The sequence below is a fragment of the Electrona antarctica genome (genome assembly GCF_951216825.1).
Source record: "Electrona antarctica genome assembly, chromosome: 17".
Classification (NCBI taxonomy): Eukaryota; Metazoa; Chordata; class Actinopteri; order Myctophiformes; family Myctophidae; genus Electrona; species Electrona antarctica.
In genome coordinates this window covers 1680259-1696716 of record NC_136798.1, presented here as the reverse complement: position 1 = coordinate 1696716, position 16458 = coordinate 1680259, and the positions used below count along the sequence as shown (strand labels likewise).

At 42.6% G+C, this 16458-nt stretch overlaps 1 protein-coding gene and 1 long non-coding RNA gene across 2 annotated transcripts in view; one reads left to right on the top strand and one right to left on the bottom strand.

Annotated features, from left to right (window-relative positions):
* LOC306940731 overlaps positions 1-258 on the top strand; it is a 275678-nt gene extending 275420 nt beyond the window's left edge. Inside the window, exon 2 of the long non-coding RNA XR_013792040.1 lies at positions 11-258. This is a non-coding gene — a long non-coding RNA (uncharacterized lncRNA). The remainder of the gene's footprint in view (positions 1-10) is intronic.
* An 8722-nt stretch (positions 259-8980) lies between these two features.
* LOC306941339 (tubulin alpha chain-like) lies at positions 8981-13279 on the bottom strand. Its single transcript, XM_079526755.1, has 4 exons — positions 13136-13279; positions 11276-11498; positions 10562-10710; positions 8981-10088 (listed from the first exon to the last, which is right to left on the bottom strand). Exons 1-4 carry the CDS (start codon positions 13136-13138, stop codon positions 9114-9116), a joined length of 1350 nt encoding a protein of 449 aa, XP_079382881.1. The 5' UTR covers positions 13139-13279; the 3' UTR covers positions 8981-9113.
* Between the last annotated feature and the right edge of the window lie 3179 nt (positions 13280-16458).

Sequence of the window (16458 nt, the reverse complement as noted above, 5' to 3'; positions counted from 1 at the left end):
AGAAAAAAAGTTTTTCTCCTCTGGTGAAAAGCTGGAATTTGCGCGATGGCAGTCTCTCAGTCAAATCTGGTCACAAATGTTCCGTTAAAAACGTAGCTTACATACATGAAACCACACCAAAGTTTAGCCGAGGAATATAGACCATGTATTTATCAATCTATGAGGCTTGCTGTAATTTCAACATTGGATTTAATAGTTTATACGCAAAGCTCTCCATTTAATTGACTTTACTTGAATCACAATGAAACAAAGATTTGTCTTGTTAACTGAGATGCAAATGGGTAAGGTCACATTTTAACCCATTTTGGACTGAGGCCGATTCTTCTAAATAGTTTTCTTGAAAAACCTATCTTTCTATGTCGGTGGTTCTAACTATTTAATGTCAAGGACCCCCAGAATTATCTGTATTTGGCCACACCGACACCCATCTGAAAATATGTTGTTCCAGGGACCTCCCCCCAGAAGCAAAGATTTGAGTTAAAAAAAACGTTCGCTCTGAAAGAATATAATATTCAAAGATTTGCGCCCCAAAAATAGCAGACCTACAAGCTCATAGCGCGGCACCGAGTGCCGCGCTATGAGCTTGTAGATCTGCTATTTTTTCAACAGCTAAAGCATAACGTAATGCTTAATTAAAACACCAAAAGGGGTTCCCGCCCAGAATGGGTTTAAACACTTGTTATCCTCTGTAAGTTCCAGAATGTCTAAATGCCATAATATACATATTCATACCTGTAGTTATTCCATGTTTGTTTTGTTATCCTCTGCTCTGATGGACACTCATGAACCCTCCGGGGTAAACATTCACTTCTGTTCCAATAGAGCGCCGAAGTCCTGGCGTCACTCCCTCGTCCCCCTCGATTCCCCCCTGGTTCACGGAAGTAATTTCTCTACGGAGAACAACATGGGCTCATCTTAACCCATTTTGACCTGAGATCAGATTCTAAAAACGTCTTCTACATCCTGACAGTTTTCTGAAAAAGCTATGTTTCTATGTCAGTCGTTCTCCGATTTTTCAAAAATAGCAGACCTACAAGCTCGTAGCGCGCCACTCGGTGGCGCGCTATGAGCTTGTAGATCTGCTATTTTTCAATAGCTAAAGCATAACATAATGCTAACACAAAGGGGTTCCCGCCCAGAATGCGTTGTGGTCCAAAAATAAACAAGCTGTCTCGGCGTTATCGTCAGGGAGGTGTCTCTGTATCGTTTACGCCCGTCAGTCACTCATATATGATAGTCTGTTTCTAGCGGAAAATGTAACTAATTCAGTAGCAGTAACAATAGCGTTTTCTCTCAGTCAGTTGATTCTTCATATCCATATGAGAGAAGCGGCCTGGATGATTTGTTTATTTTTCAAACACAGTTCTTATATGAGGCGATCTAAAAATCCCCCCATGGGGATTACAATGCAAATAAAAAGTAGACGAACCCGTGGATTTGCGCCCTCTACCGATATTGACGTCAGACTTCGGTGCTCTATTCACTGTTCGCCAGTTAGGTAGTTCCTCATGTGCCAAAAAAAGAATCTGCAACAGGGCACGGTGGATACGTTTTGGTCTCACTTGGTTAATTTGAGACGGTAGAAATGTCTAGAAACTAGCTGTAAAGCAGGAAACAGCATTGTCCTTTTGGAGGAGTGTGAGGAATATATATACCGGGCTCTTTCTTATTTTTGGGGGGTTATTGTCTGGGTGTCAAAATGTCCATTGATCAAACTTTTTGTAAGCATTTATCAAAAAGTATGCACTTGTATTCATATACAAGGGTTCATGAGCTGAAACCATGCAAGGTCGCACACTTATTATTTTCAGGGTTTTTATATCATATAAATTATATTTAAATTACTACCGTCGGCAACGGGTAAAAGTAGTTAAATAAATATGCACAATATGTTTTTTTCGTGAGCTCTTATGGGAATGCTTGGGGAACATATAGCTGTGCTATACTGCTACATATATATATATAATTGTATCTATTTAAAGAAAATGATTTTAAACATTAAACGGCATAGAGTTTTATCTACTCTTTCTCAGTGTTGTGCATGAATTTACCATCAGCTTGGTTTAAATGTCTTCTAAATCCTGACAGTTTTCTGAAAACCCTATGTTTCTATGTCAGCGGTTCTCAAACAATTTCATGTCAAGGACCCCAAAAATTATAAATTGGCCGCCGACCCCCATCTGAAAATATGTTGTTCCAGGGACCTCCTCAGAAGCAAAGATTTGAGTTAAAAACGTTCACTCTGAAAGAATATATATATTCAAAGATTTGTGCCACATTTTCACGATTTTTCAAAAATGGCAGATCTACAAGATGGTGCAGCGCTAATAAAATAGGAAGGGACTAGTGGACAAGAGATCCAGTATAAGTCATTTTACAATTAGTTGCATGCTGAAAATAGCCGATCTACAAGCTCACAATGTGTCGCGCTGCGACGCGTTGTGGGCTTGTAGATCAGCTATTTTCAGCATTACGACGGCATCACAAAATACATTTTGTTCGACTAAATCAACTGTAGATTTAGTCGTCAAAAACATTCCAGGTGACTAAAATGGGACTAAAACTAGATGAAAACTATTCAAGAGACTAATGACTAAAACTAAAAATCTAAATTTGCTGCCAAAAACACATGGATGAAACCTAATATGTACTTTATACCAAAGACCTATAGCCTGATAGTCAGACTCTGAGCCTCCAGAGTCCAGCTCTTGGACCAGTGTGCTCAGTGGAGGTGGAGCGGGGTCTACGGGATGGAAACCAGGCTACCGAAGACGAGTCTTGTTCAAAGCCTCATTAGCCACGCACGCCGCTCTACGGTTGGGAAGCTTCCCAGTGAAACGGGCTCATCTCTGGCCAAGTCTTTAAGGGTTGCTTGGCCTCTTCACAGATGCTGGTTGGAGTGCGTGCAGCTGTGTACGATACCCCTTCAATACGTTTGTTTACTTTAACACATTTAGACCCGAGGACGATTCTTATAAAAAATTACTTCTAAATCCTGAAAAACTGATTTAGAAAACCTCATGTTTCTATGTCAGTGGTTTCATGTCAAGGACCCCAAAATATTGAAAAATTGTTGTTCCAGGGACCCCCCCCCCCACGCCCCCCCAGAAGCAAAGATTTGAGTTAAAAACGCTCTGAAAGAATATATTTTCAAAGATTGGTGCCACATTTTCACGATTTTTCAAAAATAGCAGATCTACAAGCTCGTAGCGGTGCCCACCAAAAGGGCGTTCCCGCCCAGAATGGGTTAATAATCACGGAGGACAATGAGTGCTAATGTACGTCTTTGTTTCTGCACCTACACAAATGTCCGAACAACGCCATTTATCAGAAAAAACACCGAATTCATTACGGGAGTACACAAAACACCCCCAAATGTTGGATTACCATGAGAATACTCCAGGTCCCTAATTGGCTTGAATAGGGAAACACACAATGATACAAGGCTTCCTTTCATTTATTTACTTTTATTGACCACTCAAGATTCCATTAGCGCATTCAAGGCCATGTTAATTGGCAGCGTGCGGCTGTGAAGTGCATCGATATCTGAGGGGTCCATTTGTTGGTGGGATGTGGGGGGGGGGGGTTTTGTCTTCGTCTTCAAAATTTGGCCAAAAATGTGAATTTCCAATCGGACTGCTGAAAAAGATGTGGGTTTAAGTCTTTGTGTCCATTCAGATGAAAGATGGCTTGTTAGATTTTGGCAGATAGCTGTTTGTTTTTATTAATCCACATCAGAGGGGTAATTTACCTAAATTATTCTGTTGTTGTTTTTGCTTCCAAATAAGCTAATTAATGTGCTTATGTAAATAGTATGTATTGGGACTCTTGATAGAAAACCAGGTGGAATCTTCCACAACAGTTTTCAAATAGCATTTTGTGAATGTTCCAGAAGCTTGGCGTATTCATTAATAATAGAACTTTATTTGCATATGCACCTTTCATGACATGAAATGCAGCTCAGAGTGCTTTACAGAGAAAAGAAAAGCAAAAGCATAAAACAACATTAAAATAATAGCAAAAACAAAATCCAGTGAATAAGGCAAAACTGAGGACCTGCATAACGGAATTAAAAAATCTTAGGCAGGCAGTCAGGGGGTAGGAAGGTGCAAGACCATTGAGAGCTTTAGAAGAAAGTCTTTAACAACTGTTAATGTTTACCACTTAAACCCTCTATGATTACGTAAAATAGTACTTAGTTGACCGGGGTTGACTCTGTACTTTGACCACTCTTTTTTGTTTACCTCTCCATCAAATCTTGTCAAAATATATCAGATCTACAAGTTCAGAACATTCCCCCTAGAATGGATGGTTCAAGTGTCAAGTTCGGTGTCCTCTGACACGGAACATGGGCTACTCGTAACCAGTAAGACGCCTGAGGGCGAGAAGCGACCTCGCCCTTTCATCCACCATGTGTGACAGCAGACTGCTGGGCGAGCGCTGGCGCTTTGGAATGGAGGGTCAGTTCAACATATCCGTCAATCAATAGGCTAAGAGCAATAACTTGTAAATAGTTTTTTTTGTATTATTTTACCTGGAAAATGGATCAAACATAGTGATACTTTTATCGTTATATCTTGGCTACAGAGACATGGGCCCTTTCACTGTTACCAATGTTTGATATGTTACCTAATGGTGAAATATATGTGAAGCAGGATCAATTACTTGAATTTACCTCCTACTTAAATATTGTATTTTAAGTGAGCAACACTCACACTGAACTTAATTCAATTGACTTGGACATTATAGTTAAAAACAAACCAAGAATTTTGCACTTCTAAATAGTCACATCATATCAACACAATATTCACCGACACACCCTTAACCCATTTTGGGCAGGAACCCCTTTTGGTGTTTTAAGCATTATGTCATACTTTACCAATTGAAAAATAGCAGATCTACAAGTTCTTATAGGTCTGCTATTTTGGAAAAATACGTGAAAATGTGGCGCAAATCTTTGAATATATATTCTTTCAGAGGGGTCCCTGGAACAACATATTTTCAGATGGGGGTCGTTGGCCAATTACAGATAATGTTTGGGATACTTGACATGAAATATTGAGCACCACTGATACAGAAACATGAGGTATTTCAGAAAACTGTTGTGATTTAGAAGACATTTTTTTTAAATTTCGACGTCAGGCCTAACTGGGTTCCCACTCTATGCAGCGTGTGTGTGTGTGTGTGTGTGTGTGTGTGTGTGTGTGTGTGTGTGTGTGTGTGTGTGTGTGTGTGTGTGTGTGTGTGTGTGTGTGTGTGTGTGTGTGTGTGTGTGTGTGTGTGTGTGTGTGTGTGTGTGTGTGTGTGTGTGTGTGTGTGTGTGTGTGTGTGTGTGAGTAAGTAATGGTGCACATGCATATTCAGTGTGTTGTTTCTTTGACAGGCTGTTGGTTGCACACAAAGCCAGCCTATAACACCACAACATCATAGCTTGCATCTGTCCCTATTCTTCCTCTGCTCTCGGGTCCTTTGATATGGAGGCATGGTGGGCGCTGCTTTTCTTCTATAACCCTGGTTCCGTTTTCATACCAGAAGATTAATTTGGGATGGAGAGAATGGGACACCGACCCCCCACCCCCCCCTAGCCTACGCATGGGCGCAGCTGGTAGAGCTCATGCAGATGTGCAGCTGGCTGGGGTTAAAGGTCACACTAATATTCACAACACAGAATTGGAGATCTATACAGTAAGTACAGTGTTGATTTCGTTGACTAAAACTAAGACGAAGAATGTTCGTCGACTACCTTTTTTCACTGACGAAAACTAAATGGAAACTAAATGAAAACTAAGCTATGGTGACTAAAACTAAGACTGGATATATTGACAATTTCGTCAACAAATAAAATCTTGACAAAAATGTTAGGAAAGGACTAGTGGACAAGAGATCCAGTATAAGTATAATTTTACACTTGGTTGCATTCTGGAAATAGCCGATCTACAAGCTCACAACGCGTCGCAGCACGCGTCTGGAAGAAGTCAATATGATTTATTTCGGCTCTTCCAAAATCTCCTGTGACAAGAATCCTCATAATCTCATTGAATTCTTCTTTATTGATGTGCAGGGGGAAAAACATCTTCCCTTCATATTTTTATTCTTTTTTTGCGGACCTCTCCTGACTTGGAAAACCTGGGGGGGCAAGAGAGGGCTTTCTGGTCCTGATGATAGTGACGATGGTACTGGAAGCCGAACGCAGAGCGGTCCTGATGATAGAACCCATTATAGCTTCAATATGTTAAAAACCAGCAGTCATTGTGTGCCCAGCTGAGAACTGGTATCCTGCCTCTGGCTATTGAGGTAGGGCGGTTTTACTATATTTACCCAGATACCCTGGGTAAATATAGTAATCATCATCAGAACTCGTATCCTGCCTCTGGCTATTGAGGTAGGGCGGTTTTCAGCAGTGCCAGAAGAGAATAGATTATGTAATGTATGTGACCTAAATGATGTGGAAAATGAATTTCATGTTATGTTTTATTGTACCCTGTATGATGACAAAGAAATCCTGATCTATTCTGGGAAGATGATGGACAGAAGTTAGACTGGTTATTTAATTATGAAGTATTTAGGACAGCCCAGTTAGTTTCTAGAGTAGTATTCTGGAGTAGAAGACAATCCCAGCTCTTCCAGTAGGTACATGTGTCTCCTGTCACAGGCCTAATGGTGGATCTTATTTTATGGTATTTTATTTTATGTTGTATATTATGTAATCTGCCTCGTAAGGATCTGGAGTGTCAGTTTGGTATTCACTCGCTCATTGTTTGCAAACCGTCATGTCGGTTTATTTTAATTGTTTATGTAAAGTGTAAAAAGTGTCCTGTAAGTCCATATGGGCTGGGCTTCTTCAGAAGCATGACACTTAAATAAAGAATCAATCAATCAATCATATTGCATGTGGTCCCTGATCACGCATTTAATGATGTTGATTTTTTTCCCCCCTTTCCACTAGTTGAGAGACTGTGAACTGAATGACCTGGTGACCTATGATGACCATCCATGTAATAATTTACAGACAAGTTGGAGGTAAAGAAATTCAACAGAAAAAGGGAGTTTGAATCTCAAGAGGGGGAAGTGCACAGGATGGTCTGGATGAGTCATTATTATTAGGACATTATTAGTAGTCAATGGACCATTGGTTGAGAAACAGTGGGATGTGTACACATGGGATCGGATGCATAGCAAGTGTTACAACAGCACTAATCTTCTTAGCCCCCAGAATTATCTGTAATTGGCCGCCAACCCCGATCTGAAAATATGTTGTTCCAGGGATTTGATTTAACAACACAACAGTGGTCCCCAGGTGGTCCCTGGTTCACAATCAGTTGAAAACCAGTCCCAGAGCAAGGGTCAGCAACCTTTTTGACATGAAGTGCCATGTTTTCATTTTATTGTTAGTCAGCATGTGCCAAATCAACATTACTTTAAATTATGACACAGCCTAGGTCTCTTCCACTTGCACACTGAAACAAAGTGTTAGCTGTGTGCACAAACACATGCTGTACACGCACACACATAACATTAACAATAAGCTAACTTTCCTTGTATGTTTTTCCCCACAGCAGCAGGTTTCAATGATTTTTTTGGCCCAAGGAATCCAACCAGTGACAACTTACAAGTCATGTAGTTCTCTAAAGTCTCCACAAGATGGAGACATTAACTGTGAATAAACATTCATACAGCCCAAACTACTTTCTCAAACTAAATGAGCCCAGAAGTGGTTTCAAGTGAAATTACATTGTAATGATGAAAGTGCTGTAAATCTTCAGCACTCTTGTTTCCCCCCCCCCCCCAGTACTTACCTAGTACTTACCTTAATACCCCAACACATTATTGGAAGTTGCCATAGTGTTTTAACACATTCTGAACGGGAACCCCTTCTGGTGTTTTAAGCATTGTCATACTTTAGCTATTGAAAAATAGCAGATCTACAAGCTCATACGAGCTTGTAGATCTGCTATTTTTGAAAAATAGTGAAAATGTGGTGTGTTAACTCAAATCTTTGCTTCCAGGGCGGTCCCTGGAACAACATATTTTCAGATGGGGGGTCGGCGGCCAATTACAGATAATTTTGGGGGTCCTTGACATGAAAAAAGTTGAGAGCACCACTGACACAACGATAGAAGCATAGGTTTTTCAGAAAACTGTCATGATTTAGATTTTAGAAGACATATTTAAAATTTCAATGTCAGGCCTAAATGGGTTAAAGCTACAGCTACTTGGTTTTAAAATATAATATATCTAAATCTAGATATATATAAATATAATATATCTAAATCTAGATATGTATAAATCAAATAACCAAACATAATAAGCATAACCACTTCAACAATTAAGACTAACCACATTTTGTGTCATAACAATTAGTGATGGGAGATTAAACGGGATTCTAGTTGTTTTTAGATGAATCGGCGTCAGTTCGATTAATCAATCAGACCGATTAATTAATCGGTCTGTCTTTACAGATAAACAAGCCCAAAGTAACAGCTAGCCTTGAACAGATCTACAAGCTCACAATATTAAATATAAAAAGGGTATTATAGTTAAATCTGACTTGCCTAAGCCGGCAGTGCAGACACCCTGTTACATGTATTTTTCAGAATGGAATTTTTTTTAAATACAGAATGAGATCATATCGACATCGGTAATATCGGTTATCGGCCATAACAGTAATTAATTATATCGGATATCGATATCAGCTAAAATGTCTCATCGACACATCCCTAATAAAAATCTTTTTAGAGTTATACCAATGACTCAGACTGAACAGAAACGTGTACAAGTCAAATTAACCCATTCTGGGCGGGAACCCCTTTTGGTGTTAGCATTATGTTATGCTTTAGCTATTGAAAAATAGCAGATCTACAAGCTCATAGCGCGCCACTCGGTGGCGCGCTACGAGCTTGTAGATCTGCTATTTTTGAAAAATCAAAGAACGACTGACATAGAAAAAACCACAGATCAACTGTTCATAGTACCCATTGGGTGCATTTAATCGCAAGTTACAATCACAGCAATGGAAGAACAGGAGATTTGGGATCTCACATGGCTCATTTCTCCAGCATATTTACTTCCGGGCTAACGGCAAACCGGAAAAGACAAACTAAGAGTGGCCTAGTCTAGTACTCGTCTTCTTCATCCTCGTCTCCGACACTGTCGGCGCCCACCTCTTCGTAGTCCTTCTCCAGGGCAGCCATGTCCTCTCTGGCCTCCGAGAACTCCCCCTCCTCCATCCCCTCGCCGACGTACCAGTGGACGAAGGCCCTCTTGGCGTACATCAGGTCGAACTTGTGGTCCAGGCGGGCCCAGGCCTCGGCGATGGCCGTGGTGTTGCTGAGCATGCACACGGCCCTCTGGACCTTGGCCAGGTCTCCCCCGGGGACCACCGTGGGGGGCTGGTAGTTGATGCCCACCTTGAAGCCCGTGGGGCACCAGTCCACGAACTGGATGCTGCGTTTGGTCTTGATGGCGGCGATGGCCGAGTTGACGTCCTTGGGCACCACGTCGCCGCGATACAGCAGACAGCACGCCATGTATTTGCCGTGGCGGGGGTCGCACTTCACCATCTGATTGGCCGGCTCGAAGCAGTCGTTGGTGATCTGGGAGACGGACAGCTGCTCGTGATACGCCTTCTCGGCGGAGATGACCGGCGAGTAGGTGGTCAGGGGGAAGTGGATGCGAGGGTACGGCACCAGGTTGGTCTGGAACTCCGTCAGGTCGACGTTCAGGGCGCCGTCGAAGCGCAGCGAGGCGGTGATGGACGACACGATCTGACTGATCAGCCTGTTGAGGTTGGTGTAGGACGGCCGCTCCACGTCCAGGTTCCGGCGGCAGATGTCGAAGATGGCCTCGTTGTCCACCATGAAGGCGCAGTCCGAGTGTTCCAGGGTGGTGTGCGTGGTCAGGATGGAGTTGTAGGGCTCCACCACCGCCGTGGACACCTGAGGGGCCGGGTAGACGGCGAACTCCAGCTTGGACTTCTTGCCGTAGTCGACGGAGAGACGCTCCATGAGCAGGGACGCGAAACCGGAGCCTGTGCCTCCGCCGAAGCTGTGGAAGATGAGGAAACCCTGGAGGCCTGTGCACTGGTCAGACTGGGGGAAAAAAACAAAAACACAATTGTCTTTAGTCAGTTAATGTTAAATGTTGTTGTTAAATGTTAAAGTTAAGCACTTTTGCTAAGAAAGTGATTAACCTGTTCAGGACGGGAACCCCTTTTGGTGTTTTAAGCATTATGTTATACTCTAACTATTGAAAAATAACAGATCTATAAGCTCATAGCGCGGCACCGAGTGCCGCTACGAGCTTGTAGATCTGCTATTTTTTTTTAAAATCTTGAAAATGTGGCGCAAATCTTTGAATATATATTCTTTCAGAGCGAATGTTTAAGATGGACCCCCATCTTTGCTTCTGGGCGTCCCTTAACGCAAAGATGGATAACATATTTTCAGATGAGGGTCCACGGCCAAATAGTAAATATAATTTTCGAGAACCACTAATATAGAACCACTATATAGACATTCAGTAGAATCTGGTGTCAGGTCTATAGATGGGTTAAGGCCCTCACCAACTTCCGGATTCTCTCCAGGACCAGGTCGATGACCTCCTTGCCGATGGTGTAGTGTCCTCGGGCGTAGTTATTGGCTGCGTCCTCCTTTCCTGTGATCAACTGCTCAGGGTGGAACAGCTGACGGTAGATTCCTTTACGCACCTCATCTGAGAAGGGAAGATTTTAAAGGAAATGGTTGACTATAGCATTGGTACTTTTTCTTTGTTTTTATATATTTTGATTAAAAGTTGCTAGTGATTGCCAGAGCCATCTAATAGAAGAGTTACGACATTGAGGGGGCAGAAACCGAGCGCTCGAGCGCTGTTCATGCAGCCTGAACTGAGACAAGCTGGAGTTGGAAATACATTGTTTTCAACGAGGGCGGCGCAAATAAGCGCTATTTTAGGCATGTGTGCAACATGACAACTGTTTTAAAGTATTGTACAGTGACAACTAAAGTCTCTGTAATGTTTATGTTGTACCATTACTACAACACAATCTAAAATAAAAGGGATTTAAGATCATTAAAGCTGGGCTGTTGCCCTGGGTCCAATGCATTTCTGCCTACTTCCGGTCCAGGACTTGTCCCAGTTGGTTGTCCCCATTCTCAATAGAAGTCTATGTAGGAGAGCCGCCATTGGACTGAAGCCCCATGAAGTGAACGCAGTTTGCGTAACTGTCTATATCTAAGGCTCTGGTGATTTGCTAAATGGTTCAACTATTAAAACTGACCAATGACGGTGGGTTCCAGGTCAACAAAGACCGCTCTGGGGACATGCTTTCCTGCCCCGGTCTCGCTGAAGAAGGTGTTGAAGGAGTCGCCGCCGACACCGATGGTCTTATCGCTGGGCATCTGCCCATCAGGCTGGATGCCGTGCTCCAGACAGTACAGCTCCCAGCAGGAGTTCCCGATCTGGACTCCGGCTTGGCCCACGTGAATTGAAATACACTCGCGCTGCGTTGGGAAGAGAGAAGGGAGTGTGATAGGTTTAACTTAAATGTACTACAAGAAAGACAATTCTGATGAGGTAACATTCAAATCTTCAGGGGTCAAAGTGGGGTCCGGGGACCCCCAGGGGTACCTGAGGGAGTTCCAGGGGGTCCCCAGCTAAATGATAGTTTGGAACCAAATGGACCATTATGGGTCTGTAACTCAGAGAGTGTACAAGTGTACACTCTCAGAGTTAAAATAACATTGATTTTCCGATATAAATTGGGGGTCTCAGAGATAGAAATGCCATTGAATGGGGGTCCGTAGACTAATGCATGCATCAAACTGGGGGTCCTTGAAACAGGTTGAGAATCACTGACTATAGAGCCGTAAAAATGTTCTCATCGGGGTCCCTGGCATATCCTTTGAAATGGGGGTCCGCGGGGCTAATTAGTGTCAATTTGGGGGTCCTTGACATGAAAAAGTTTGGGGACCACTGGGATTTGTAAAAAAAAAGAAAAAGAAAATCCAGCCTGCCAATTCCAGCAGCTTTTTTCGGGTGCAGTACTTAGTTTTGACAGTTTTTGGTTTAGACTAGTCATTAGTCCTACAACTACAACCTATCTCAAACCCTCACCCCCCACGGGGCAGCACACCTAAACCTAACCTTAACCCATGTCTAACCAATGACTAGTCTAAACTAAGTATGCACCCCGCTTTTTTCTTCTCTTTACCTTTCAAAGGTGGAACTCAATGAATGAAGGCCCAAGTTCAACCACCACCACCCACCAGAACAACAGGTAGGCCCGGGTTTTGCATTTGCCTGACAAGTTCAGACAACTATTCAACTAATCTCTGAAAGCATTTGCATTTGAAAATGGTGGGAGGCAGCATACAGTCTAGCCTTTGATCCTTCCCAGTGAGCCAATGCACAGCAGCACCCTGCCTGACGTGACGTCTCATGCCGTTTGACCTGAATAGTAATCACCATTCGGTAGGTAAGCTAACACACGAGGTAGAACTTGGAAGTAGGCTAAAGTTATACAACCATTTACGACAATATCAATATGGCTGCTGTTGTACAGTGTGGGCGCCATCCTGAAATCAGGGCAGGGCCGGCCCGCCCGCCTGGGGGGGGGTTTGAAAATAGATTGTCAAATAATAAAATACCATCCTTCTACATTAAGGCTGCCTTGAAAAGACACATATTCTCTAAGCCAGGCTTACTGTATTATTAATATTGTTGTCCTAAAGCGTCCTTGTGTTCATGAAAGGCGCTATAATTCAAGCCATTATTATGATTATGGAGTATTATTACAAGAACAGAAGAATCCATAGTTTTTAGTTTTAGATGCAGTGGATCATGACGTGGAGCATTATAGTTTTGGACATACTCGACACCAAAGCCAAAGATTTAAACTCTCGTAGATGTTTTTATTTTTATTTTTATCGATTTTGACATTTTCAAATTTTGTAGAGAAAACATTCAATCTAAAATAATACATCTATTCTAGAGTCTAAACTTTAGTCAGACAGACAAAGACAACTATCCACAATATCTCCGAATGCGGAAGCATTTGAAAATAGACAATATAAACAGTCTGGCTCAACGATCTAATAAATGATCCACAAATCATAACATTTAACAAACAGTCACTTACCATTTTTACTATTTGACTTCGAAGTTATGATCGAAAAAGTAGTTTTTAGCTTGAGGTGGACAACTTTCTTCCTTCTTCTCACCCAGACAGCCGCGTAATGTTTGATCTGTCACTCCCTCTGTGTGGGGCTGTATTACAACTATAAGGTTGACTCCCACAATTTTCAAAATGGAAATGCTTCCCGTCAGCATTTCTCTCATTCTCTCTCTCTGGCTGCACTCGGGATTTAGTAAAAAAGCCCTTGGGGGCTTTTTGTTGTTAAAACTTTTAGCGCCATTGTTGTGTAATCGTACCACGTGGTACGATTATGCAGTAGTACAGTATACTGTACAGTATATATATATAGTGGTTCCCAAACGTTTTCATGTCAAGGACCTCCAAATTGACACTAATCAGCCCCGCGGACCCCCATTTGAAAACATATGCCAGGGACCCCAATAAGACGATTTTTATATAGCAGAGTTTTTCAACCTGTTTCATTTCAAGGACCCCCAGTTTGACATGCATTAGTCTACAGACCCCCATTTAATGGTATTTCTATCCCTGGACCCCCAATTTATATTGTAAAATCAATGCTAATTTTACTCTGAGAGTGTACAAATGGACCTGTTAGGGTCCATTTGGTTCAATTTGTACACACTGAGTTACAGACTCATAAGGGTCCATTTGGTTCCAAATTATCATTTAGCTGGGTCCCCCCTGGAACTCCCTCAAGTGATTGATTGAAATATTTATTAACAGTTTGCATATTTATTACAGTACATTTCAAGCACAACTCAATACAAAGACTGTTAACTGAGTGGACCCAATAAAGCATACTTGTTTACAAGAGGGACCGGAGGGCGGAGGGTCCACCTTGTTCAATTCATCAAAACATTTAGAGACGTACAAAGGAATTCATCATAATGGAGGTAAAAAGGAAAAAGAAACATATACAGTGAGGGGAAAAAGGGGTGGGCGGTGGGGGGGATTCAGATTTTACAGGGGCCAGTTTCTAATTGCAGCCGTCCGTAGGTGCCCTTTGAGAGCGGTTTTGAAGGACTCAAGGGATTCGCATGTCTTAATGACTGTTGGTAGGGTGTTCCACATTTTGGTGGCATAGGAGCGAAAATAATTTAGTCCCTTGTTTGTGCCGAATCTGGGTTGCACATGGTTTGTTGCACTCCCTCTGGTGTTGTGGGTGTGGACTTCGTTAACATTAAGGAAGTATTTAGACAGGTACATGGGTATCTTGGTGGTGTATCGAATCTTGTGGACCAGACCCATTGCAAGATGCTGTACTCTGTCGTCGACCCTAAGCCATTCCAGCCTGTCAAAGTGGGCAGGGGTGAGGTGGGTTCGGGGGGTGAGGCCAAGTAGGAGCCTGACCAGTTTGTTTTGGGAAGTCTGGAGCCTTGTTTTAAGGGCCTTTGAGGTGCTGTGGTACCAAGATGTGCATGCATAGTCGAAGAAACCTTGTACGAGGGCTCCTGTTAGGGTCTTCAAGGTGTTTTTGTTGACTAGTGAGGAGATCCTGTAAAGGAATCTTGTTCTTTGGTTGACTTTTTTGATTACGTTGGTGGCCATTTTATCACCGGAAAGGTGATAGGATGGAACCTAGGTAGGTAATTTCATCTTTTCGCGTGATAATATTGTCACCCACTCTAACCAAGAAGCCATCTGCCTTGCTGAGATTACTATTTGATCCAAAGACAATGGATTCTGTTTTCCCCAGGTGTTAAGATAGTTTAACAGTGAGCCAGGTGCAGATTCTACCGAGTTCAGAACTGAGGGCCTTTTCAACCTGCAGTTTGTTCCTGTCCGAGACCAGCAGTGCTGAGTCATCTGCGAACAGGAACAAGTTGCAGTCACAAGCTGATGTCATGTCGTTTACATATATTAGGAACAGTAAAGGTCCTAGTATGCTTCCTTGTGGAACGCCACAGCTCACTGGGAGGGGGGGGCAGTGTTCCGTTCACCTCCACCATCTGTTCTCTCCCCTCCAGGTAGGATTGCATCCAGCTCACTGATGTGCTATCAAAACCAATTGCTTTTAGCTTGTTAAACACTAAACAGTACCCCTGGGGACCCCGGACCCCGGGGCGACTGTGGCTCAAGAGGTAGAGCAGGTCGTCCAATGATCCATGGGTCGGCGGTTCGAATCCCGGCTCCTCCTGTCTACATGTCGAAGTGTCCTTGAGCAAGACACTGAACCCCAAATTGCTCCCGATGTGCTGGTTGGTACCTTGCATGGCTTCCGCTGCAATCGGTGTATGAATGTGTGTGTGAATGGGTGAATGTAATGCACAATCTATGTAAAGCGCCTTGGATAAAGGCGCTATATAAATGCACCATTTACCATTTAACCATTTACCACTTTGGGAACCACTGACAGTTGTATACTGTAGGCTACTGTACTGTATTCACTATTCAATCAAAAATAAAACTAGGCTTGGACAAAATAACAAAGCTTAGCACGCATCTAACATCATAATAACATGGTCTTTTTGATGAATTCTTTTGTGATGAATTCCTGTTCTGTCTATAGAAGTGTCTATTTGTACGTCTCTAAATGTTTTGATGATTTGAACATGGTGGACCCTGTTGGAAACAAGTGTAATGCTTAATTGGGTCGTCCACTCACAGTTAACAGCCTTTGTATTGAGTTTGTGCTTGAAATGTACTGTAATTCTGCAAACTGTTAATAAATTCTTCAATCAATCAATCAATCAAGTCAGGGATCAATTCACGTTGCTTGCTGGTCCGGTTACAACGGATACGGAATTACCGGAAACAGAGGCGGGCTCTACACCGGACATGTCCCCGTTTTTCCTACCAGATTTCGCACTAGTGAGGGGTGGGAGGGCGAGGACGAGAGCCCTGTATACAGATTCAAACACACTGCCTTATTTACTAATTACTACAGCAAACAACCTTTACGCATACCGGACGTACCCAGAGTGTAGAAGGACTCAGGAGAGTCTAGTAATGACACTCCCGCCGTAGACTCTGTCATGATGAATCTACTAATCAAATGATTCCCGAGCGCGGCGCACGCTGCAGCTCACCGCTCCTTGGCTGTGGCTCAACCGCTCCAAGAGATGGGTCAAATGCGGAGAACAAATTTCACTGCTTTAACGTGTGTGACAAATCGTATGACTTTGACTTTGACTTTGATACTAGATTACTACTAGTCTGACCGGACCTGAGCACTGAGGCGTAAGGATAGAGTTATCAGTTATGTAAACCAAAATGCTTTATAAATTCAAGGTTGATTTGAAAGTAAGAAATCACACCCGTGTGAAGTGAGGCGCTCATTCATTGTCAATTGCATTTAATGTTTG